This window comes from Polypterus senegalus, chromosome 1, assembly GCF_016835505.1.
Source record: "Polypterus senegalus isolate Bchr_013 chromosome 1, ASM1683550v1, whole genome shotgun sequence".
Classification (NCBI taxonomy): Eukaryota; Metazoa; Chordata; class Cladistia; order Polypteriformes; family Polypteridae; genus Polypterus; species Polypterus senegalus.
In genome coordinates this window covers 46,024,689-46,046,052 of record NC_053154.1, presented here as the reverse complement: position 1 = coordinate 46,046,052, position 21,364 = coordinate 46,024,689, and the positions used below count along the sequence as shown (strand labels likewise).

The window sequence follows — 21,364 nt, the reverse complement described above, 5'->3', positions numbered from 1 at the left end:
GGCAATGTGTTGCCATCTAGTTCCAGCATCTCTGGATTACACATTTTGTATATGTGTTAAATTAACATTTTAGAAAAAAAAAAAACTTTAAATATTTCACAAACAGCTTCAGTGTCACAATCTAATCTATTAACTGAGATATCTGGTGTAGTCCAGGATGGCAGTAAATTAAAATCTAAATCGAAGACCAATATTTGGATGAATCTAAATTCATAGCTGTCTCATTCACCAACGTTTGGGATCCTAGGTACAAATCATGGACCTATGGCTCCCTGGTATAATAAGTACAGTAGGTGACACAAACATGACAACAATGGCAAAAGGCTTCCAAAATGACTCCCAAACCAGGACCTTTCACTGGGCTGTCCACAGATAAGCGATACCCTAGGCAGCTTGACTGCAAATTCAATAAGCAGGCTTCAGCCTACACATGTCCAAAATTAGGCTTGGCTTTCAAAGTTCAAAAATATACTTTAAATATTCAATGATATAGGCTAAGGGAGGCCCTCACATGTAATGTTTATATAAAAAATCATTGTGTTTAGTCTTCTCATTTATAATTTGATGACTGTTATTTTTACAACCATTGCTTGCATGTATTCCATATAATTTGTGCATTGCAAATGATACCTGTGTTTTAGCTGTTTTTCACAAACTGCAAAATGTGGTAATATTACTGTTAGTACTTTCTCCCTGTATTTGTGTGGACTTTGCTCTTGGTAGTCAAGTTTCAAACATCCGAGAGATATGAAAGGAAAGAGAAAAAAAATATTCTGAGCAACATCAAAAGTTATACTGTACCACTGAGCCCTCTGCTTTTAATACAGATTTAAAGCTAAAAAAAATGAAATGGCGCTAGGACACACTCTAACTGGTCCTGATGCTGAACAGAAAGAAAAGAACTAAAGCAGTTCCATTACAAGGGGGACAGAGAGTGCTTTGTTCCTCTGAATTTATAAGATCAGTGTGGGCACTGAGAAACACAAGAACCAAAAGAAGCCATGCACAGACAAAGAAAAGACCTTAAGCATAAGGCCAAAGCGACACTGGAATGGCTCAGCAACAGAAAGGTGAATGTTTAGGAATGGTTACGTCAAAGACCTGATCTTAATCCCACTGAGAATCTGTGGCACTATTTGAAAAGAGGTGGCATCCCACCAACTTAGAGGTTCTCTATAAATTCTGCCAAGAAGAATGGGGAAGAATCACTCCTGAAAAATGTGCAAAACTGAGCCATACTTACCCAAAAGAATTAAAGCTATATTGCAGCAAAAGGGTTCTTGACAAAGTATACATTGGTAGGGCTTGAATGCTCATGTAAACACTAACTTCTGAGTTTTTCTTCCTTAGTTAAATATCTACAGAAAATGGTTTATTTTGATTTAGGAAATGTGTCGCTACAGCATAAGAGTTCACATTAGAAATACTCAATGGATAAATATGCGTACAAATCTTTTGTCATGCAGAAAATCATGATTACTTTCAAGGGGATTGAATACTTTTGCATATCACTATAGAGCACATACTGTATATGGAGAAAGCAGGTACCAAAAATGACATTTCTCAAAGAATGTCACTAAATTGGCATTAAAAACTCCAAACAGAACACAAAAGGTGACTGGGTACCAGAATCTGTCTGCTTCTTTTTTGTGAAACAGTCTTGTGTGTCTTGTGCAGCATTACAAAGAATGTGGAGAAGCATACTGAAAGCCAAAGTGATCTCTCATACAGTTATAATACAAGTACAAAAATGTAAACAAAATTAAGTAAAACCAAAATGAAGAGTACATTTAACAAGTTTTGAAACATGACACAGCTAAGGAATGCCCGTGTTGATTTTGACTTTTCATTAAGGCACGTGATGCTAGTAAAGCCCTGGCATCATGAAGGTACGGCATTAAAGATGAACAGGTGGTACACGGTGGCCATTTAAATGGAGGATCTACCAGATGTTAAGCCCACACTAACAAATTACTTACCAAATTTCTAATTCTGGTCCAAGTCTGTATGTTGCACCCTTGGATTTGGCTATTTCAATGCCTGCAAATTGACAAAGAGAAAAAGGCACAATATCTTTATTGCTGTTTATTATCTTTTGTGTGTATTTTTATGATGTTTTTTCTTTTAATTCATTCATAACAATAACTGGCAGTCCCCACTGGTCTGTCCAGGAAATTGCTGCATACTGTATGTGCTTTTCTTCTCTTGTCACTAATATTCATGCAGGCAGGAATAACACAAGCAAACACAGTGTGTCACTGTTATGAATTGCAGTCTGTTGTCCTTAAGTATGATTTTTGTGAATCAGGTTTCATTTTAAATTATTAACTCACATTGTTTTATCATTTTGTTGGTGACATCATCACAGTGCCATTTTGATTCGTTGTTTTTTTGCTGGTCACATATTCAACAGCAGTGCTGCATGTGATGTCACAATTACCTGATTAAGAGTACAACTGGTGGCATCCAAGTTTATTGATAAAATTAAAATGATTGCTTCAAATTATTGAGGAAGACAGGTTTGAAAATGTTTTTCAAATAACAATTTTTTATTTTGTGTTTGGTGTTGTGGTGACAGATTTATTTTAACTTCCTGGGTCAGCCCTAAGCTTGTTTTTCTGACTACTTTTTATCTTTCTTCTTTCTGGTAGAGTCATTTCTTACTACATGCTCAAAACACATCCTTCTAGACAAGCTAGTCCATCTGTTCACAACATCCATCTTGCCTCTCCTGTTCCGTCTGTCCAACATCCACCACTTGAGCCTCTTTATGTCGGGCAAGTTTTTATGGGCATTGAATTCAGCATTCAAAAAGACCATGCAGTACTGTGTTCAGGCAGACAACCCCTCCATTTATTTTAAGGTCTGTGCATGTTATAAATACTTCTAAAGCCTATTTCACATTACACTAATTTTCCATTGAGTTTCAGTTATACTCTTCATTTACTCTTAATGAGTCAAATGCGGTCAAAAGTGCTCTTCTGTTAAGTTCAGTCAAACAGTCTAACATACAGTACCTAGTGACTCACTTCAACTAATCTAAAACTTACTCCAACACAATCAAGCAGGTTTGATTTTGTCTTCAGTCGTATGAGTGGGCTCTGAAAAGTTAATTCCAAATATTGTTTTTAGTAAGTTTAAAAAGTATTTGCGTGTTAATTTCAAAGCCAAACAGAACAAAAACGTATGACGCTACAAATACCACTAACCCAATATTCTTTCAATTTATTACGTTTTACTGTTTTTTACTATGGTTACTGGCTCGCTGTAATGTAAAATAGTTAGTTTTATTATCCATATGTATCAATTTCTATGAAAATAACATGTTTAAATTGTACATCCACTTCCCCTTACACAAGCGGCAGAGCCGTGAAGGTTGGCGAGCAAAGCAAGTAAATACTAAATGAATCATAACTATATTAAGAGAAATACAATAAAACAAAACACATGGAAAATACTACAACAAAAATGACAAAACCAACACTACAACAAAAATAAATATAAGCCACGGAACAGTTGTGCTCTTTGGCCACGTTTCACATAAAGTGCTTTAATCAGTGCAGTGCCTCTTCAGCACATCACATTTTTAAAATGCATCACTGTGGAGCCGTTTGACAGAAAACACTAAACTGGCACAACTGGTGCGAAGTGCATCTGGAAACACATTTGTGTTTTGGTTTGGGTGAAGTGGATGAGCCTAAAAGAGGAGAAAAAACACAAACATGAGGAAGGGTATTTTGTGTGCACATGACATAAGAGTCAATAAGTAGGTAATGACAAACCCGTGGCTTTACATTCTTCAAAGCACTGGAATTAGTGTGTCTACTTTTCTAAAGCACGCTGTATCTCTCCAGTGTCTTGTGTGCAAGAGGAAAGCTAAATGATAAACTCCTTCATTCTTCAGTGTTCTCAAAAACTCAATCATTTAAGGAATCTGGAGATACTGTATCTGCAAGTTTCTCTTATGATCAGTACACGAAGTTGAAATTAAAAGTGGGAAAACAATTGAACACTAAAGGCTGTTGAACTGGAAATATTAGGCATATGTGCATACATTTCATAATATTACTTAATCAGAAAAAGGAAAACACTATTGTGCTGTATAACAAGATTTTGCCTTGAGCAACTTGAAAGATAAGATGTAATTCGACGAGCAAGCTCATGCCAGATATTAGCCTTCTGTTTATTTACAACCAGTTTCCACTCAAATTACATTCCTACCTTCACCTTTATGTAAACAGTAATATCTGAACAAAGTAACTCATGACTTCCTCTCTACTTGCACTGACAGCTTCAATTTCTGCTATACTTCACTTATTTTATATCTGTGCTGTAGCAAGCATTACAATGATATTTGAAGATTAAAGATCCGACAGGCTCAGAGATATAAATGTCATTTGGGTTTTGTGGGGTGACACTATGGCACAGTAATTAGCCCTACTGCCTCATGAACACACAATTATGCTAGTACAGGCACAGGCTATCCTGAATTTGGAAGAGTTTAGAACATTATATTACTCCATTTTAATTTCAAAAATAAACGTAAGAATTATATAAGGCCTTCAATAAATACTATTCATCTGATTTTATGAAATATCCACTGTTGGTCATCTCTAGGCATAGGCGCAAGAAGGCTCACCCTGTGCTCTTTGATTGAATGTCAGTATATTGCATGGAGAATGAAGAGTGTGAACATGCTCTCATGAGTCAGGCTAACACCTTCATGGCCCACCCGCCTCACCACTCAATTAATATGTAATGTAAAAATAAATACACATCAAGAGAAGGAACGAGACACTGAATAACTGGCAACACTGCCAAGGATTTGGTTCCACTGTAATATTTTGGTAAAATTATTTTAATGAGGTAAATTTCTCAGGGGGGCACCATTAGTTGATTTGGCCTAGAGGCGCCATACACCCTTAAGCCGGCCCTGATGATATTAGTTTCTGGTGTCGCGGCTAAACACTGCCCATCAGCCACAAACTAGAGGCCTCCGCATTACAAAGAGACTCTCATCTGGTTGAGCAATAAAGGGAGACTTCCTCCACTCTGCACATGAGACAGCTAAAATTGCAGCTGTGTGCTTCAATGTGTGCATTCTTCCAACATTTACCTCAACTGTTACACGTACTGTAGACAGTAAAACCATTTACATCATTAGGAGATATATAGCTGTCAAGTCTCAAAATGGCATACAAAGGAAAATTATACATTTTCAGGAGGTACTGAACTCCCATACTGCTGGGATTCCGTGTGTGACAGGGAGACTTAAAAGAAAGAGCATGAGGTGTTAATTCCTAGCAGAGACTTGTACTAAACTGTTAAAGGCAGCCATTACAAAAGCTTTACTGGAGGGCCTACAGAGACTTACTTCACTGACCTGACTTATATTGTCAGACGTGAACGCCTGCCTAGAATAAATAAGCATCTAAAGGGCACAAAGTAACACTGTAATTTAAAAAAATATAAATATACTCATTTATCTTTTTCCTAAACCAGTAATCCTGTTCAGGGTTGTGGGGAATCAGTGCCAATTAGGGATGTCAGAATTTTTGTATTTGATTCCAATACCAGTGAAAATTTACAATACTCAATTTCTATTCAAGACCACAGCAAAAAAAAACAGAAATCCCATTCAATGCATCTTTATAAAAAGTATCTCCATTACCCAAATGAACGAAAAATACTTATACATAATAATAGTAACACTAGCTTTACACTGTGTGCACAATTATTAGGCAAGTGAGTATTTTGACCATATCATCATTTTTATGCGTATATTCCAACTCCAAGCTGTATTAACTTGAATGCTTATTGGATTTAAGCACGTCAGGTGATGTGTATTTGTGTAATGAGGGAGGGTGTGGCCTAAGGAGATCAACACCCTATATCAAGGTGTGCAGAATTATTAGGCAGCTAGTTTTCCTCAGGCAAAATGGGCCAAAAAGAGATTTAACTGACTCTGAAAAGTCAAAAATTGTAAAAAGTCTTTCAGAGGGATGCAGCACTTTTGGAATTGCTAAGATATTGGTGTGTGATCACAGAACCATCAAACATTTTGTTGCAAATAGTCAACAGGGTCGCAAGAAACGTGTTGAGAACAAAAGACACAAATTAGCTGCCAAAGATTTGAGAAGAATCAAACGTGAAGCTACCAGGAACCCATTATCCTCCAGTACTTTCATATTCCAGAGCTGCAACCTACCTGGAGTGCCCAGAAGTACAAGGTGTTCAGTGCTCAAAGACATGGCCAAGGTAAGGAGGGCTGAAACCCAACCACCACTGAACAAGAAACATAAGTTGAAATGTCAAAACTGGGCCAAGAAATATCTGAAGACAGATTTTTTCAAAGGTTTTATGGACCGATGAGATGAGAGTGACTCTTGATGGACCAGATGGATGGACCTGTGGATCAGTAATGGGCACAGAGCTCCACTCCAACGTGGAGGTGGGGTACTGGTATGAGCTGGTATTTTTAAAGATGAGCTAGTTGGACCTTTTGCATTGAAGATGAACTCAAAATCAACTCCCAAACCTACTGCCAGTTTTTTGAAGACACTTTCTTCAAACAGTGATACAGGAAAAAGACCATGATTTTTATGCAGGCCAATGCTCCATCACTTGCATCGAAGTTCTCCACTGCGTGGCCAGCCAGTAAAGGCCTTAAAGATGAAGGAATAATGACATGGCCCCCCTTCCTCATCTGACCTAAACCCTATCGAGAACTTGTGGGCACTTCTTAAACGCTAGATTTACGGGGGAGAAAAACAATACACCTCTCTGAAGAGTGTCTGGGAGGCTGTAGTCACTGCTCCACAAAAAGCTGATCGTCAACAGATCAAGAAACTGACAGACTCCATGAATGGAAAGGCTTATGACTGTTATTGGAAAGAAGGGTGGCTATATTGGTCATTGATTTATTGATTTATTTTTTTTTGAAATGTCAGAGATGTTTATTTGTAAATTTTGAGGTGTTTGTTTATTATTCTCACTATAACAGATGAAAATAAACAAGTGAGATGGGAAAATTTTCATTTTTCCTTTAGTTGCATAATAAATCTGCATACTAATAGTTGCCTAATAATTGTGCGCACATATGTATTCCCCTGATGATGTTCACACTCACATTTCCGTTGTGAAACATTCAGGTTTCTTAACATTTTGGATTGACTGATAGCACTGTGTTTGTTCCATATTAAAATTAATCCTCAAAAATACAACTTGCCTAATAATTCTGCACTCCCTGTAAAATAAACTAGTACTGGCATAATGCAATGCAGGGCTTGAATTTTATTGTGCGATAGACACAGGGATTCCCCCAGTGTAACAACAATTCAAGGGCATGTTATAATCTTTGGGTGATTTCAGCACAGGGTTTAAGAAGAATGATATTAGCATAGGCTACCTGATTTACCTTACCATGTGCACATTCTACATTTATTCCCTGAGATTTTTCTCCAATAAATTAACCATACTGCTTAAAGTCAACACAAAAATAAAAACGTAAACATCATTATGTCTTTACTGTTAGATTAGCAAATCTGAAAAAAAAAAAATCAGAATATTCTTGTTTAAACAAAATTGTTCTTCTAACAAAATGCTTTTAAAATCTGCCTTGTCAGAAAATCTCTTTGTTTCGAGGACTGAGACAGCATTTCTGCACTATATAAAATTATTTTACAGTCCCTTCCTCTCAAAGATCCAAGAGGACAATGGGAAAAGGATCTCTCACTCAACATATCAGAAAAGGAGTGGAAGGTAGCAATGCAGAGAATTCATTCGAGCTCCATATGTGCAAAGCATACAATTATTTAACTCAAAATTATATATTGAGCACATCTGTCTCACTTAAAATTGTCCAAAATGTTTCCAGGCCAAGATCCTGCTTGCGAACGCTGCAATCAAGTTCCAGCCTTACTGGGTCACATGTTTTGGGCCTGCACCAAATTAAAATTATTCTGGACAGAAATTTTCAAGTACCTTTCAGACAGCCTTGGTGTCACAATCCCTCCTAAGCCATTAACAGCTGTTTTTGCTGTTCTTCCAGATGGGCTTAAAGTGGAGAAGGACAAGCAAACTGTGATTGCCTTCACTACACAATTGGCACGCAGAGTTATTTTGCTAAACTGGAAGAATCCTAACTCTCCTCTTTTAAGTCAGTATTTGAAATTGGAAAAAATGAAATTCTTAGTTCGAGGATCTGTGCAGAACTTTTTCAAAACCTGACAGGATCTAATCAATAATATCTCTCTATTATAAAAAAAAATCCTGGAGAGAAACAGTAGCGTGACAAGACGTGATCTTCACGTTAAGATAACGGAAGACACTTAAAAGACCTGCGAGACTAAAGAGATTGGCCACGGAGCGTCTCATGGGGACCTTAAACATGAGACTTTGTGCCAAGAGATTGACCCAGGACCGTCTTGAGATGACGTAGAACATGAGATTCTTGCAAGACACGCCCTACTTATAACCAAGTAAGAGCACGGGCAGCAACACACTCACTCGTGTTTTGGCTTTGAGCATACACAGATCCAGGGCTCTCAGTGCATATAAAGCATATAAGGACAATACGTTATAAATGAAACGTAGACGACTAAGCGAAGAAGAAAGCAGCGTGGAGAAAAGAGACTCAAAAGCATTGGAGAGACAAAAAAGAAAAAGAATAATCTAGGTGCAAATTCAGAAAATAAGGAAAGTAATTATCAGCCCGGAACAAGTGGAATTGAAAAGCACATCCAATCCGGACATTAGCGCTATACACATGCAGAGCAGGTTACAGATTATGAAAGCAGTGGAATTCAAAAGGCTCAAAAAAAAAAATGTTGGCACGATACACATGTGGAGAAAGTTAAAGAATATGAAAGTAGGAAAATTAGAAAGTATAAAAAAAAGAAAGTAAAGATCGCAGTAACGCAAACAAATGGAAATTATTACTCAAAAATGAAAAGTAATCACCATGGACCAGGTGTCATTGAAACAAAAGCAGGATAAAGCAAGGTCAGGAATAAAAGACAGAGTAGAAAACAAAGTAAAACATCATAAAGAGCTTAAAAAACAAGTGGCCAAACACATGCAGAACAAGATACAGAATATGAAAGCAGAAAAAAAATGACAGTGACAAAACAAAGAAAGTAAACATCGCAAATTATTACTCGGAGAAATAACGAAAAGGCGAATAGAGATCGAATACATGGACATAGGTGGTATGTCAGAAGTATGTAAATATTGTAAGGCTTTGAAGTTTAAGTCAAGAGAATTTCAAAAACAGAGTTTACCTCACATGTATTTATTGGTTATTTTGCAAAAAAAATTATTTACTACTTATGATGGAGATCGCTTTGTCTGTGCTGAAATTCCAAAAAGAGAAACCAATCCTAAATTATGGTACAAAGTCATTAAACACATGACTCACTGACCTCATTAAAAAGATTCAGCACATTGGCACTCGAAAGATTCCAAATACTGTTTTTACAGAAGTTCTGAAATAAAAGTGAAACTAATGAAATAGCAACAATTCAAAGAAAAAAAAAATCTTAAAAGTGTGTATCTGGAAAACCAAAAATGGGGGTTGGCGAGCGAAGCCCCCTAGTTTTAGAATAAGCTCTTAAAGCACTGATGAAATAGATTCTCTTCCCATTTCTTTTTCTTCTCCATTTATCTTTATCCACCTATTAAGCTCATCAATTTACTTATTTTTACTAGCTTTAAGTTTTATTCCGTTGGCCATGCTCTCTTCAATACTATTTTTTTGTAAAAATTGATCTATTTGTAAGGAATGATTACAATAAAATCAATAAAATAAAAAAGCAAAGAAAATCTCTGTTAGGTTTATAGCATTTGCTATTGTAAGGTTAATATTTGCATCATTGGCTATTTACACAAACTTACTAAGGAGTGGTACTTAACTAATAAGTCAAATTAATTCAAATTTTAAACATCACAAACTCTTGACCCATTCCTCCTTTTTCACATTTGTCCAATACCTTACAGCTCCCTGCCCGAAATCAGTCCTGCTAGTTTTACATTACTCCATTATTTTAAAACTTTTGTATAACGGTACTATTTGTGCCTACATGAGTGAGACTTTTGTCATTGCTTATGTCAGTGTACAAGTTTAGAATCAAAACATTAACTGGACTTATGTTAGCTGTATTCATTTAATCTTAGCCATTCAAATGTCATATATGCTTTCAAAACTAAATTTCGTCACATTTTAGGCATGAACATTAGTTTTCCCTCAAAAACCAAATGAATGACACCCATCTGACATTTGCACATTTGTATTCATCCATCCATCCATTTTCCAACCCGCTATTCAGCAAAGAAGTATTCTGTTTTGCCTGTTTCTGTGATTTTGCATTTTTTTTAAACATAATATATGCCATATTAATTAGAAAATGTGCTTTGTGCTTCAAAGAAATAAAACTCAAATGATTTTATTTTGGTATTAACAAAAAGGAGTAACACATTTCATCACAGGTATAGACAAGTCACATCAAATCTTATCAATTGTGCATCTGAGCCTTCATCTTTTTTTTTTCTATCCTGGTTAGATCCAGTTTGCCCTGCTCTCTCAAGACACTAATGGATACCTTTGTATTAAATCTTCTCTCATACTGAATATCTTTCATTCTGCAAAAAAAAAAAAAAAAAATAGACTGAAATGTTCCTTGAGAGCGCTGTCTCATTTTGGCCATTATTCAATCCAGGACCGAACTACAGCGTTCCAGTAATGCTAATGCATTTAGAAGGTTTCCCTAATAATTAATTAGGAACTAAATTACTAACTAAGCACTGCGGGAGTGTACCATTAGGACACTGAAGGAATGTCTAATACAAATGGGGCTTTGCAGTCTGATGTGAATAATAATTAACAATTCAACTTTTCAAACAGTAATCGCCAGTAGCAACACTGGTAATGTCTTGGAAGCATTTTTAAATCAGTTTGAAGGTAGCTTGATGAAAAGGTGCCAGGTGTCATCATCAGAAGAAAATGATTAGATATACAGGAATCAAAGGCAATATACAGTATGGCAAGTGATTGAAGAAGAAGTTTGTAAAGGGGGATGGATTAATAAGGTGTTGGTCGTAAAGCTTGAATGAAGCTCACTTAAACCTCAGGCATTTAGTTTGGTCTGTATGTTGTTCTAGTATTTGTTATTACCATTCCAAGACTGTAAGAGCTCTCTGGGGTCATCAGAAAGAATGTTAGAAATTCCTAGGAGTCTGGGAAGGAATTTAAAAAGATATCCAGACATATGGAAATCAACCATTCCATTGTTCAGAAGATCATCTAAAAGTGTAGATTTCCAAAAATCTTGCAACTTGTCCAGGCCAGGCATATTTGTTATTTTTCAAAAGATTATTCCAGGAGGATAATCTCCTCTCAATGCACATATTAATGAAAAATCTTCTTTTACCTCTAATTAACAAGTACAGGTCATGCAAAATATTGCATTTAGTTTGTAATTGTCTAACACTAGCAGTAATTTTATTAGTTTTGCGATTATACATGTAAATGAGTGACCAGGAAACTGTGTCAGGGTCAATAAAATTGCAAATAAAATAAGTTGATGAGCTCATAAAAAATTTCTCTAAAAACATATTGGGGTCAGATAACCATACTAGTTAACAATATGATACTGTCACTGACATACAAATGTGATGGCATGTAGCTCCACACTTATGAGACATTCTTTCTCTCAGAACTGCGTAAGTCATGAAAACCTTAAAAGGTCTTGTAATTTCAGGACTCAGGACGAGAAGCAAAAGTCGCCTCCTTACTCTAAGGTGCCGAATATAGCCCACCTCCATGCGCCACAGCTCACGAACACCTTGCATTGTATGCATTGTATTGAATGTGCCAATAACTTACTTTTTAAGATCCGGTCCAAGTTTCCATCAAAGTCCAAAGCCCACTGATTGAGAGCACAAGTCGCTAAAGTAACTTTGCGTCCCATGCTGTGAATGACACTGAAACCTGGAACAAATCTAATGACAACAAAGTCAATCCGGGTTGCGAGTCTGTAGCTCTTAAAGCTACACAGTCCACATTTCAGGCTATCATTCGAGAACCGTGCGCAATGTGCGCATGCGTACTCTGAGATACAAACAGAGGGCGGAGCGGGTACCGATCGTCCGTTATCGACGCGAGTTGTCATCGCGAGTTGTATTTAGTTCAATTGTATTTGCCCGCAAGCATACAACAGACTAATAGTTTTCTGCCTTTGATAAAGTCCGCATAGTGGAAACACCCACGACTATTATTTACAGACAACCGTATATCAGAACGACTATTGGATTTTGCTCTAGTATACCGACAACATAATTTCAACAAATAAATGTGAATAATAAAATCATGTATATTTGAAGCTTTTTTTTTATCTGAACCAACCACCCCTGAAGAGTGTGACAGGCAGCTTATGGCACTGGGCAACCCACACAGGTATTGAACTACTCTTAGATTTCATTCGGTGTTATTTGTAAACAGGTCTTTACATTAATAGTTATAATAAATGCAAGGCTGTGGAGCAGAGTTTTAGACATTGTCAGCTCCAGAAATCTAGGTTCAGATCCCAGCCTGGTCGCTGCTTATGTCAGTATGACTTTTCTCCAGTTTCCTTATGCATCCCAAATATACATATACTGTATAAGGCTCATCTCTCTCTCTCTAGATTACGCCTGTATGTATAACTACACTGTTAAAATGTGGATATCCATCAAAAAACTGTCAAAGCACAGACGAGTGGAAGGTTTGTATCAGTAAAATGAATGCAATCAGTAATTAATATTTTAACATTATTTATATTGAATTGTTTAATTCAATACTTACTATACATGTTATAATCATGTCAGATCAAAACAACTCACGCTAATTAGTCTTGCGATGTAAAGATTAATTTACAAATGATGTACAATTCATGTTCCAAAACTAACAAATCCTAACTAAAGAAACATGTTATTGTTTGTATAACAACAATTTGTATACATTGAGATGAGTCCGGTGTTTAACAGAACACTTCATCACTGCTGTCTGAGGGAGAAGGAAAGGTTGGTTTAGTGACGATGTAGGGTGTGCTACAAGTTCGCCAGTTACAACCCACTATAAGTCAGGATTCAGGACTGCAAACATATCTTCAGTCCTACTGAAAAATGAGTCTGCTAATGACCTTCAAGTTTTTGTCCCTTACAATGCAAAGGCATGGGGAGTCATCAGTGAATGCAAATTTAGAACTCTGTGCCAGTGTGACTTTAAGGTAATACAATAATTATTCATAAAATAGTCTTGCATATTGAAGCAATTAAATAATGTTGACAGCTAAATGTAATTTTAATTTCTTTATCTATTTATGTTTTATCTGTGCATTGTAATACATGTTTTTCACTGTGAAAATAAACAATTAATGTAATGTATTTGTACGTTTTTTTTTTTTTTTTTTGGCTTTTTAGAGTGTAGTACTGTAATGCATTGACCTCCAATTCATATTTGCTTCTAGCCTTGTTCCTACTACTGCTGGACTTGGAATCTCACAAACCTGCAATTAAATAAAATTGGAAAATAAATACACTTTGTGGTAAAAAGTAGTTAAAGTAATGTACTTTACTGTAAAAACACTAATGCTTATAAATCGAATTTTAAGACTTTTATCTGTTTCAAAGTTGTGGGTATCCAGTGCCTATACTGACCTCATTGAAAGGGGTTGGGGGTATGGGGGTGTCAGTTTAGTGTTACCAGCTGACCTAACCTGCATGTCTCTGAGATCTAAAAAACAGACGAAGACTCCACACAGACACAGGGGAAACGTTAAGGATGCAGCACTAAACACTGTGCCACCCCAAAAAATAACTGCAAAGGCCACATGTCTGCATCTGCCATTTATTTATTTATTTTGAAAAGTTTTTTTATAGAATGTAAATTGCTGTTTGAGTGACTAAAATTAAATGGAAAGCTTAGGTGAGTGGTGGTCATTCTATCTTACAGTATACAGTGCCTTTCAGATCTATCCATGGCATTTTAGTAAATCTTCCTATTTTTTCACCTTTTTGTACATGCATGATTGTACAGTATCATTTAGATCAATGTATGTGTTGGTCATAAAAAGCAGAAGTCTAAATTTGGCAAAAAAATCTGTTATAACTGAAACCAATATGTGCCACACTCAAGACTTTGTGTAACACAAGAGAGTATTGTGCCCTGAACATAACCCAACAGTGCAGCAGGAGTGCCCACTAACGGGCGCAGTACAGATACTGTACGCGCACGTTATTTGACATGGATCCCTTAACGGAGGTATTTTTTTTTTTGTTTGTTTTTTAAGCAGTTACCTTGTGAGAGTGTGACGTGTGCATAAGTGGGATGGACTGTTTTCAGCCATTGCTCAGGAAGCCACTCCCTCAACTTAATTAAACGGGTTTCATAATAATGTTATATCACTGTAAATCCATTCAGCTGGTTTTATGATTGCTTGGGGCTTCCATTATTACCACAGGTGTGACAAAGAATGAAATGTCGTTTTTTTTTTCAACTTCGCAAATGTCTTGGGCGCAAAAAGGACTGTAAAAATTCGAACCAATCAATAAAATAACGTTAGTGAGGAAAAAGTGGTCATTTTACAGACAGCTGCATACTGTTGTCCTAGGGTGAAAAGTCCGTCTTTCTGATAAGATGCTTATGTCGGACAATTGTGCCTTCAGAGCTTCCAACAAATGGAATCGCAGTAGGCGGAGCCCGTCGTAACTCAAAGGAACATCAAACAAGCAGGTCTGAGCAAAAGACAGCAGCTGGTAGCAGAAAGGAGAATCCAAGAAGTTGTGGGCTTTAGAGGGGTGAGTATGACTGGTCGCGTGGCACCGAACGCCAAACGCGTGAGGGGGAGGGCTTGGAGTGGACGGGTTGGGGAGAGTGGCATGTTTATGCCATCATCGCTTCTTGCCACCGGTTCTTGTGCTGAGTTGTGTAATCACAGAAACAGTACGGGAACAAGATGCATCAGGCAATCTTGTATTTGCAATAAAAAGTTGTAAAAATTAAGTGTAGCCAACATTAGAATAGTGCTTCTAATTGCACTTACTCGCCGTATTGCACAACAGCCATAGGTCAGATATTTCGTTGTGTCTTTTAGATTATCGTCAGTAAAAGCAATGATGCATTGTGGCAATTGTCCAGTATCAGTGCTATTTAAAACTACGAGTGATCGTATTGGTTTTGTCCGAGTTTGTATTGATTATGTACAAAATCGTGACCGAGCTTAAATGAAAAAGCGGCTTTCATCGCCGGAAGTACAATCATTAGGCAGTATCCCCTCCTCGCTGTTAGAAGTCCCCTGTTGTTGTAGAGGGCTTATGGTCTTGCAGTCTGCAGTCTCTGTTATTTGTTTGGTTTAATTGCTCCCTTTGGCACTTTTATAGGTTGGCCGGGGCGGGGGTTACAGAATTTCCTAAGCAATCGATTGCTTTTTTTGAGTAGAATTTTAGGTTTCACAAAGTGAGTCGAGTCCGGGGTGAGCTAAAACTGCAAAGAACTATGGAGTACGGCTAAGAGATACGCGATAAAAACATGCACACTAAAATCAAGGGAGGCGAAAGAGACGCCACTCTAAGGGCTGGGAAATGCGTTCCATTGTCTTCTGTGATGCCATCTGCCTGTGCTTGCCTAGCTTGTGGCTGTTCTCCCTGTGGACATGTGGGATACAAAGAGACAGTTCTTGAGATTTGTACCTCGACACCTGACTTTTCTGTTTTGAATATCCTGGAGCGTCCACAACTCGTTTTGGTTGACTTTTTTACGTTTTGCTTACCATGATGATGTGATGTTTTGAGCTGGCAGTACCACCTTGTTCTGCAAAGGTCGTTTTAAATATTGTCACCATTTTTCAGTAACATTACAGACGGCTGCCATGAAACCTTTTAATTACAACATTCTGGTTTGATGTCCACCCCAGGTTTGTTTAGTCCCCGAAAACGTTTGTATTAAAGATGGATTAGAGACTTTGAAGTGCCATTCAAAGAGTTAGTGTTCTGTGGTACAATGTAGATAGGATAAGCAGTGTTTTGGAATAAGTGAGCTTATCTAAAATTAACATTAGATATATTTAAATTAGGAATTAGTTTCTACCCAATGATCCATCAAAAGGTTTCATAAATAGTCATTTGAGCAACCAGTGGACTATCCTATTCATGTAGATAAGTGACAATAACCATATCACTTTGTAGGAGTAGTTATGTAATCTCTGACCTCTGTTCTAATGCACCCTCTGACCAATGTAATCCTCTAATAATAACCACATGTTTTGAATGGCAAAGTTTTTTTTTATGGTCATTTTTTTTAAGAATGGAATTCAATAACAAAAGTGAAAAAAGGCAAATGCAATAATATTACAAATATTACAAAGTCCAACAGACTTGACATTCACCTGTCAACTCAGAGAGCTATATGATAAGAGTCCCATCTAAAATGGTTCCTTATCTATATTGTGATGCCTGGGTGTCATACAGCTGCCCTAACCCTGACACAGACAGGCAGGACACAGGTTTAGCACACAACGCACACTTTTATTAACTTTTCTCTGCTCTCCACAGCGCAACATGGTACACAAAGCACCAGCACTGTCCCTTCTCTCAGCCAGTCCTCCTCATAGGCTTTGTCCTTCCTCCTCCCGACACTGGCTGTTGACTCCTGGCGACTGGCCTCTTTTTATAGGGAGCCTGTTAGGACTCCAGGTGCCTAACAAGCTTCTTCTGGCAGCACTTCTAGGTGTGGCGAAGGTGCTACCAAATAGGGCCCCGAAAATGTCCATGTGCCCCGTGGCAGTGGCTACGAGCCCCAATAGGATTGAGCTTCTATGCTCATAAGCCATGGTCCTGCTGGAAACCAAGGGGGCTGCCCTCTGTCGGTCAGGGGGAGAAACTGTCCTGGAAATACTCCCCCCACAGAACCCCCAGTCCTTCGGGCATTCCAGCCGTCTGCCACAGCATATAAAGTTGAACTTCTGTTGATCTGTCTGTTAGAGCATCACACAAAAACCATTGCACCCATTTCTACAAAACTTTGCAGCTATTTCTGGTATTGTGTAATTTAGAATACAGGCTAATACATTTTTAGATTTTCTACATATAAATATAGAAATATAGAAACAATAAAAACTGAGATAGCCTCAATAAAAGTTGCCATTATATCTTATGAAATAATACTAAACCAATAATGCTACTAGGTAAACAGTGTGCCTAACTGTGCCTTAGTGAAATTGCTTGGAAGGAATGTCACTGTTTATTTAGATTAGAATCAATCTAGTTTATATCTTATTCTTCTCTTTTATATAAAATTGAACTTCTATCTGTCTAATTAAGCATCATGCAAAAACCATCGCACCTATTCATACAAAGTTCTTCTCTGGTATAATACTAATTTTGAATACAGGGCTAATAAACTTTTAGATTTCCATCCATCCATTATTCAACCCACTATATCCTAACAAAGGGTCACGGGAGTCTGCTGGAGCTAATCCCAGCCAACACCGGGCACAAGGCAGGAACAAATCCCTGGGCAGTGTGCCAGCCCATCATAGAATTTTAGATTTTATATGTATAAATATCTATATTTTATACATATAAATATCTAGAAAAAAATAAAAACAAACAGTTGTGATTTTCGCTGTGACGTTTATCCACAATATCTCTGGAACACATATCAATTTGAATATAACATCAGAAAGAATTAGAAACAAATGAGTAGCAAAACATTGCCAATCTCAGGTACTTATACTGACCGCAATAATTATTGGCAATTTTTAAATATCAGAAAATGTTGAAAAAAGAAAAAGACTTTTTACATTTGCTGCTCAGTAGCTGTAGTGTTTAACCTACAGTTGTTCAAAAATGGGGGCGTGGGCTGTCTGGATCCTTTCTCAACACAATTAGGTACAAGGCAGGAATCAGCCCAAGACACACCCACACTCAGTTAAACCCACTCCTATGCACATCTTTACAGATGTGGGTGGAAAAGTGGAGTATCTGAGGGAAAGCTTGTGCAGGCCATGGCAGAACTCTACCCAGACAGCGTCAAGGTGCAGAATTCCAACCCAGAATGTTGGATCTGTAAGGTAGCTATGCTAATCACTGCACTGCCTTACCGCCCACCCAACATATGAACACATTCTCATAAACAGTCAGTCAGTCATTTTCCAGCTCCATATATCCTAACACAAGGTCATGGGGTTCTGCTGGAGCCAATCCCAGCTAACACAGGGTGCAAGGCAGGAACAAATCCCGGGCAGGGCGCCAACCCACTGCAGGACACACACACCCACACACCAAACACACACTAGGGACAATTTAAGATCGCCAATGCACCTAACCTGCATGTTTCTGGACTGTGGCAAGAAACTGGAGCACCCGGAGGAAACCCATGCAGACACGGGGAAAACATGCAAACTCCACACAGGGAGGACCCGGAAAGCCACTGTGCCACCCTTCTCATAAACATTTAACCCAATTTCAAGGTCTTTGGGGTGAGGGGCTGGAGCATGTACCACCAGCACTGGGCCTAATGTAGGAAACAACTATCAACAAGGTACTGGTCCATTACAGAACCCACTCATACACATGCCCACATAGGGCCTTTTTTGGAATCATCAGTCCACATGCACATCTTGGGGAATATGGGAGGAAAACCAGAGCACCTGGAGCACATGCATAACCTACATGGACAAAGACCAGGCATGGGATTCAAATCCAGCATGCTAGATCTTAAACCATCTGCACCACAATGCTGTCAACTATGCACATCAAATCTGTGCAGAATTAATTTTGCTACTAATATTAGTGTAAATCAGAAAATAAAAAGATATTAACTACAGGGGAATGTTGTCATCCATTTTCTTATGCTGTGTGTTAAAGAAGGAGTCATAGCCTATTGCTATTACTTCATTACACATCCATTCACAACCAGTTTCTGAAGAGCAAGTATGTTAACAATGGTCACATTTGTGAAGAACACCACTATTTGGGGTCTCATCACAAAGTATGATGAGCGTACATACAGCAAAGAAGTAAGAGAACATGTCAAATGATCTAGAATTTAATTTGAAGAAAACAAAAGAACTGGTGCTTGATCAGAAGAGGACCTTCAAATTTATACTAAGCATCACCAAACAAGTTTTAACGGTATTCAATACATTTCAGGTTTCTGGACATCAGCAGTTCCACGTGGAAGGGCAACACAGTTGTTGTGGTTGTGAAAGTTTACAAGAGGCTGTTAAAGAAATACAGAGTCGACCATTTTGTACAGGTTCCTTATCGCTGTGTTTAACCCATCAAAATTGGTATGGCAATATCTCAGACAACAAGAGAAAGCAGCTAAATGGAGTGGCATGCACTTGTTCTAACATCATTAAATCATCACGTAATGTGTTGTAGAAATTTGCCATAATATGGCTGCTTTATAGCACCTTACATTTATAGCTTCAAGCAAAGAGATTTACTAGCTCTTTACCAGCAGACTAAATGGTTGTCTTCAGACCTGAGCTACATCTTTGCCAATCATCAAAGCAGGTGCCCACTCACTATACTGTTTTCCATTGAAGGCGTCTCTGCTCAGCTGCTAACCGCCGGAGTAATATGACGGTTACCCCCACCAGGCGCACTTAACAATATACCCTGACCCAGTGCTCTGTTCTCCCTTTTTTTTGCTTAGGATATGTCCCTCACTTCACATTGAATTAACAGCAGTCAATAAGTGTTTGCTGAGATTGAATTAACAGCAGTCAATAAGTGTTTGTGTTTCTCAGTCTTTTTGTCCATTCAGATCCTATTTACCCTGGCTAATAAGGTTCATTTGGCAAATTCCAAAGAAATTCTGCAAAAAATAAATATTCAGATCATTAAACGAATCCAAGTTTAGGTCAATATCTAGCAGTCTACATTAATATTAGTTAAAAGAAACAAAATATCAAAGACTTCAACAGGTACAGTTATGGCTTGTTTGAACATTTTAGGTATGTTTTGAAATTTAATAGATTAAATAAATGCCTAGCAGCCTTGAGATTTATGATTTCTTTAAGAAGATTATAGTACTGAAAGGGTTAACGTTCAAATGGCCCATTTGAGTGGCTTGTTTCTTCAGTATTAGTTCACACAGTTCAAATTTTGACATTGCTACAGTCCAAGTTTCTATTTTAATCTGTTTTTTAATTCATAGTTCAGTATTGTGAGTTTTGAACATTTATTCTTCATGTGGAATATTTCTATGCCCATACACCTACCCACAGTGAATTCACTCTATACTTCTAGACAGGACCTTTATGATCATATCTGACCCAACACATTGTGTCCACCCTCTGTCCACTCTCCTCGTGTCTAGTAAACAGCTTAAGTCAATGAAGACCAGGATGAGCAGCTTTCATAATAGTACTTATGGTATCTGAGATACACATATGAAACATATTGACTCTAAAGACATCATTATTAAAAAAAAGTGTTGAATTTTTCTAACCATATTTGCGTCCAGATCGAGAGTGGTCATTACTGTTGTCCTTTTTTTTTAGAACATTATAACAATCGAGACAAGAACAGGCCATTCAGCCTAACAAAGCCCGTCCGTCCTATCTACTTAATTCTTCTAAAAAAACACACCAACCTTGTATTTTATACCATATATCTATTTTTCTCTATGCAAAGAGAAAAGCTAAGCAAAATGACACCATTTATTGCCTCACTAAAAGGATTACAATATGCAAGCTTTCGAGGCAACTCGGGCCCCTTCTTCAGGCAAGTTGTAAACAAAGAAAAACTTTGTAACGTTTGTGTGAAATTTACACATAACATGTTTTCAGCCGTGTCCCAGTGTTTTGGTTGAACTCATTTTAAAGTAACAGTCTCGATCAACTGTACTAATTCCCTTCATAATTTCAAACACCAGTCATGTCACCTCTTAATCTCCTTTTGCTTAAACTGTAAAGGCTCAACTCTTTTAATCTTTCCTCATAATTCATCCCCTGTAGCCCTGGAATCAGCCTAGTCGCTCTTCTCTGGACCTTTTCTAGCACTGCTATGTCCTTTTTGTAGCTTGGAGACCAAAACTGCACACAGACTTCACCAGTGCATTATAAAGCTTAAGCATAACCTCCTTGAACCTGTGCTCCTGCATCAGGGCGCTAATATAACCTAAGATTCTGTTAGTCTGGCAGTTGACTACGTACAATCCACCACAACTCCTAGATCCTTCTCATAAGGTATACTTTTGATTTTCAGACCTCCCATTGTATATTTAAACCTAACATTTTTACTTCCTACATGTAATACTTTACATTTACTGACATTCAATTTCATCTGCCACAAATCTGCCCAAACCTCCCTTATGCTG

At 37.6% G+C, this 21,364-nt stretch overlaps 2 protein-coding genes across 5 annotated transcripts in view; one reads left to right on the top strand and one right to left on the bottom strand.

The window, feature by feature from the left end:
• The window catches only part of nadsyn1 (NAD synthetase 1), a 76,373-nt gene extending 64,341 nt beyond the window's left edge, over nucleotides 1-12,032 (bottom strand). Inside the window, exons 1-2 of one of the 4 annotated variants that reach the window (XR_005633045.1) lie at nucleotides 11,882-12,032; nucleotides 1,980-2,040 (exon numbers count right to left, since the gene is read on the bottom strand). Coding sequence is in view for 1 of the 4 variants with exons in the window: in XM_039748628.1 (XP_039604562.1) it covers nucleotides 1,980-2,040; nucleotides 11,882-11,966 (146 nt within the window). In the remaining 3 variants the exon portion in view is untranslated. Of the gene's footprint in view, nucleotides 1-1,979; nucleotides 2,041-11,881 lie in introns of those variants that run through there. The other 3 variants (XM_039748628.1, XM_039748636.1, XM_039748646.1) reach the window with 3 other exon arrangements.
• A 2,374-nt stretch (nucleotides 12,033-14,406) lies between these two features.
• dhcr7 (7-dehydrocholesterol reductase) overlaps nucleotides 14,407-21,364 on the top strand; it is a 99,075-nt gene continuing 92,117 nt past the window's right edge. Inside the window, exon 1 of the mRNA XM_039748615.1 lies at nucleotides 14,407-14,832. The gene's annotated coding sequence lies outside the window, so the exon portion shown is untranslated. The remainder of the gene's footprint in view (nucleotides 14,833-21,364) is intronic.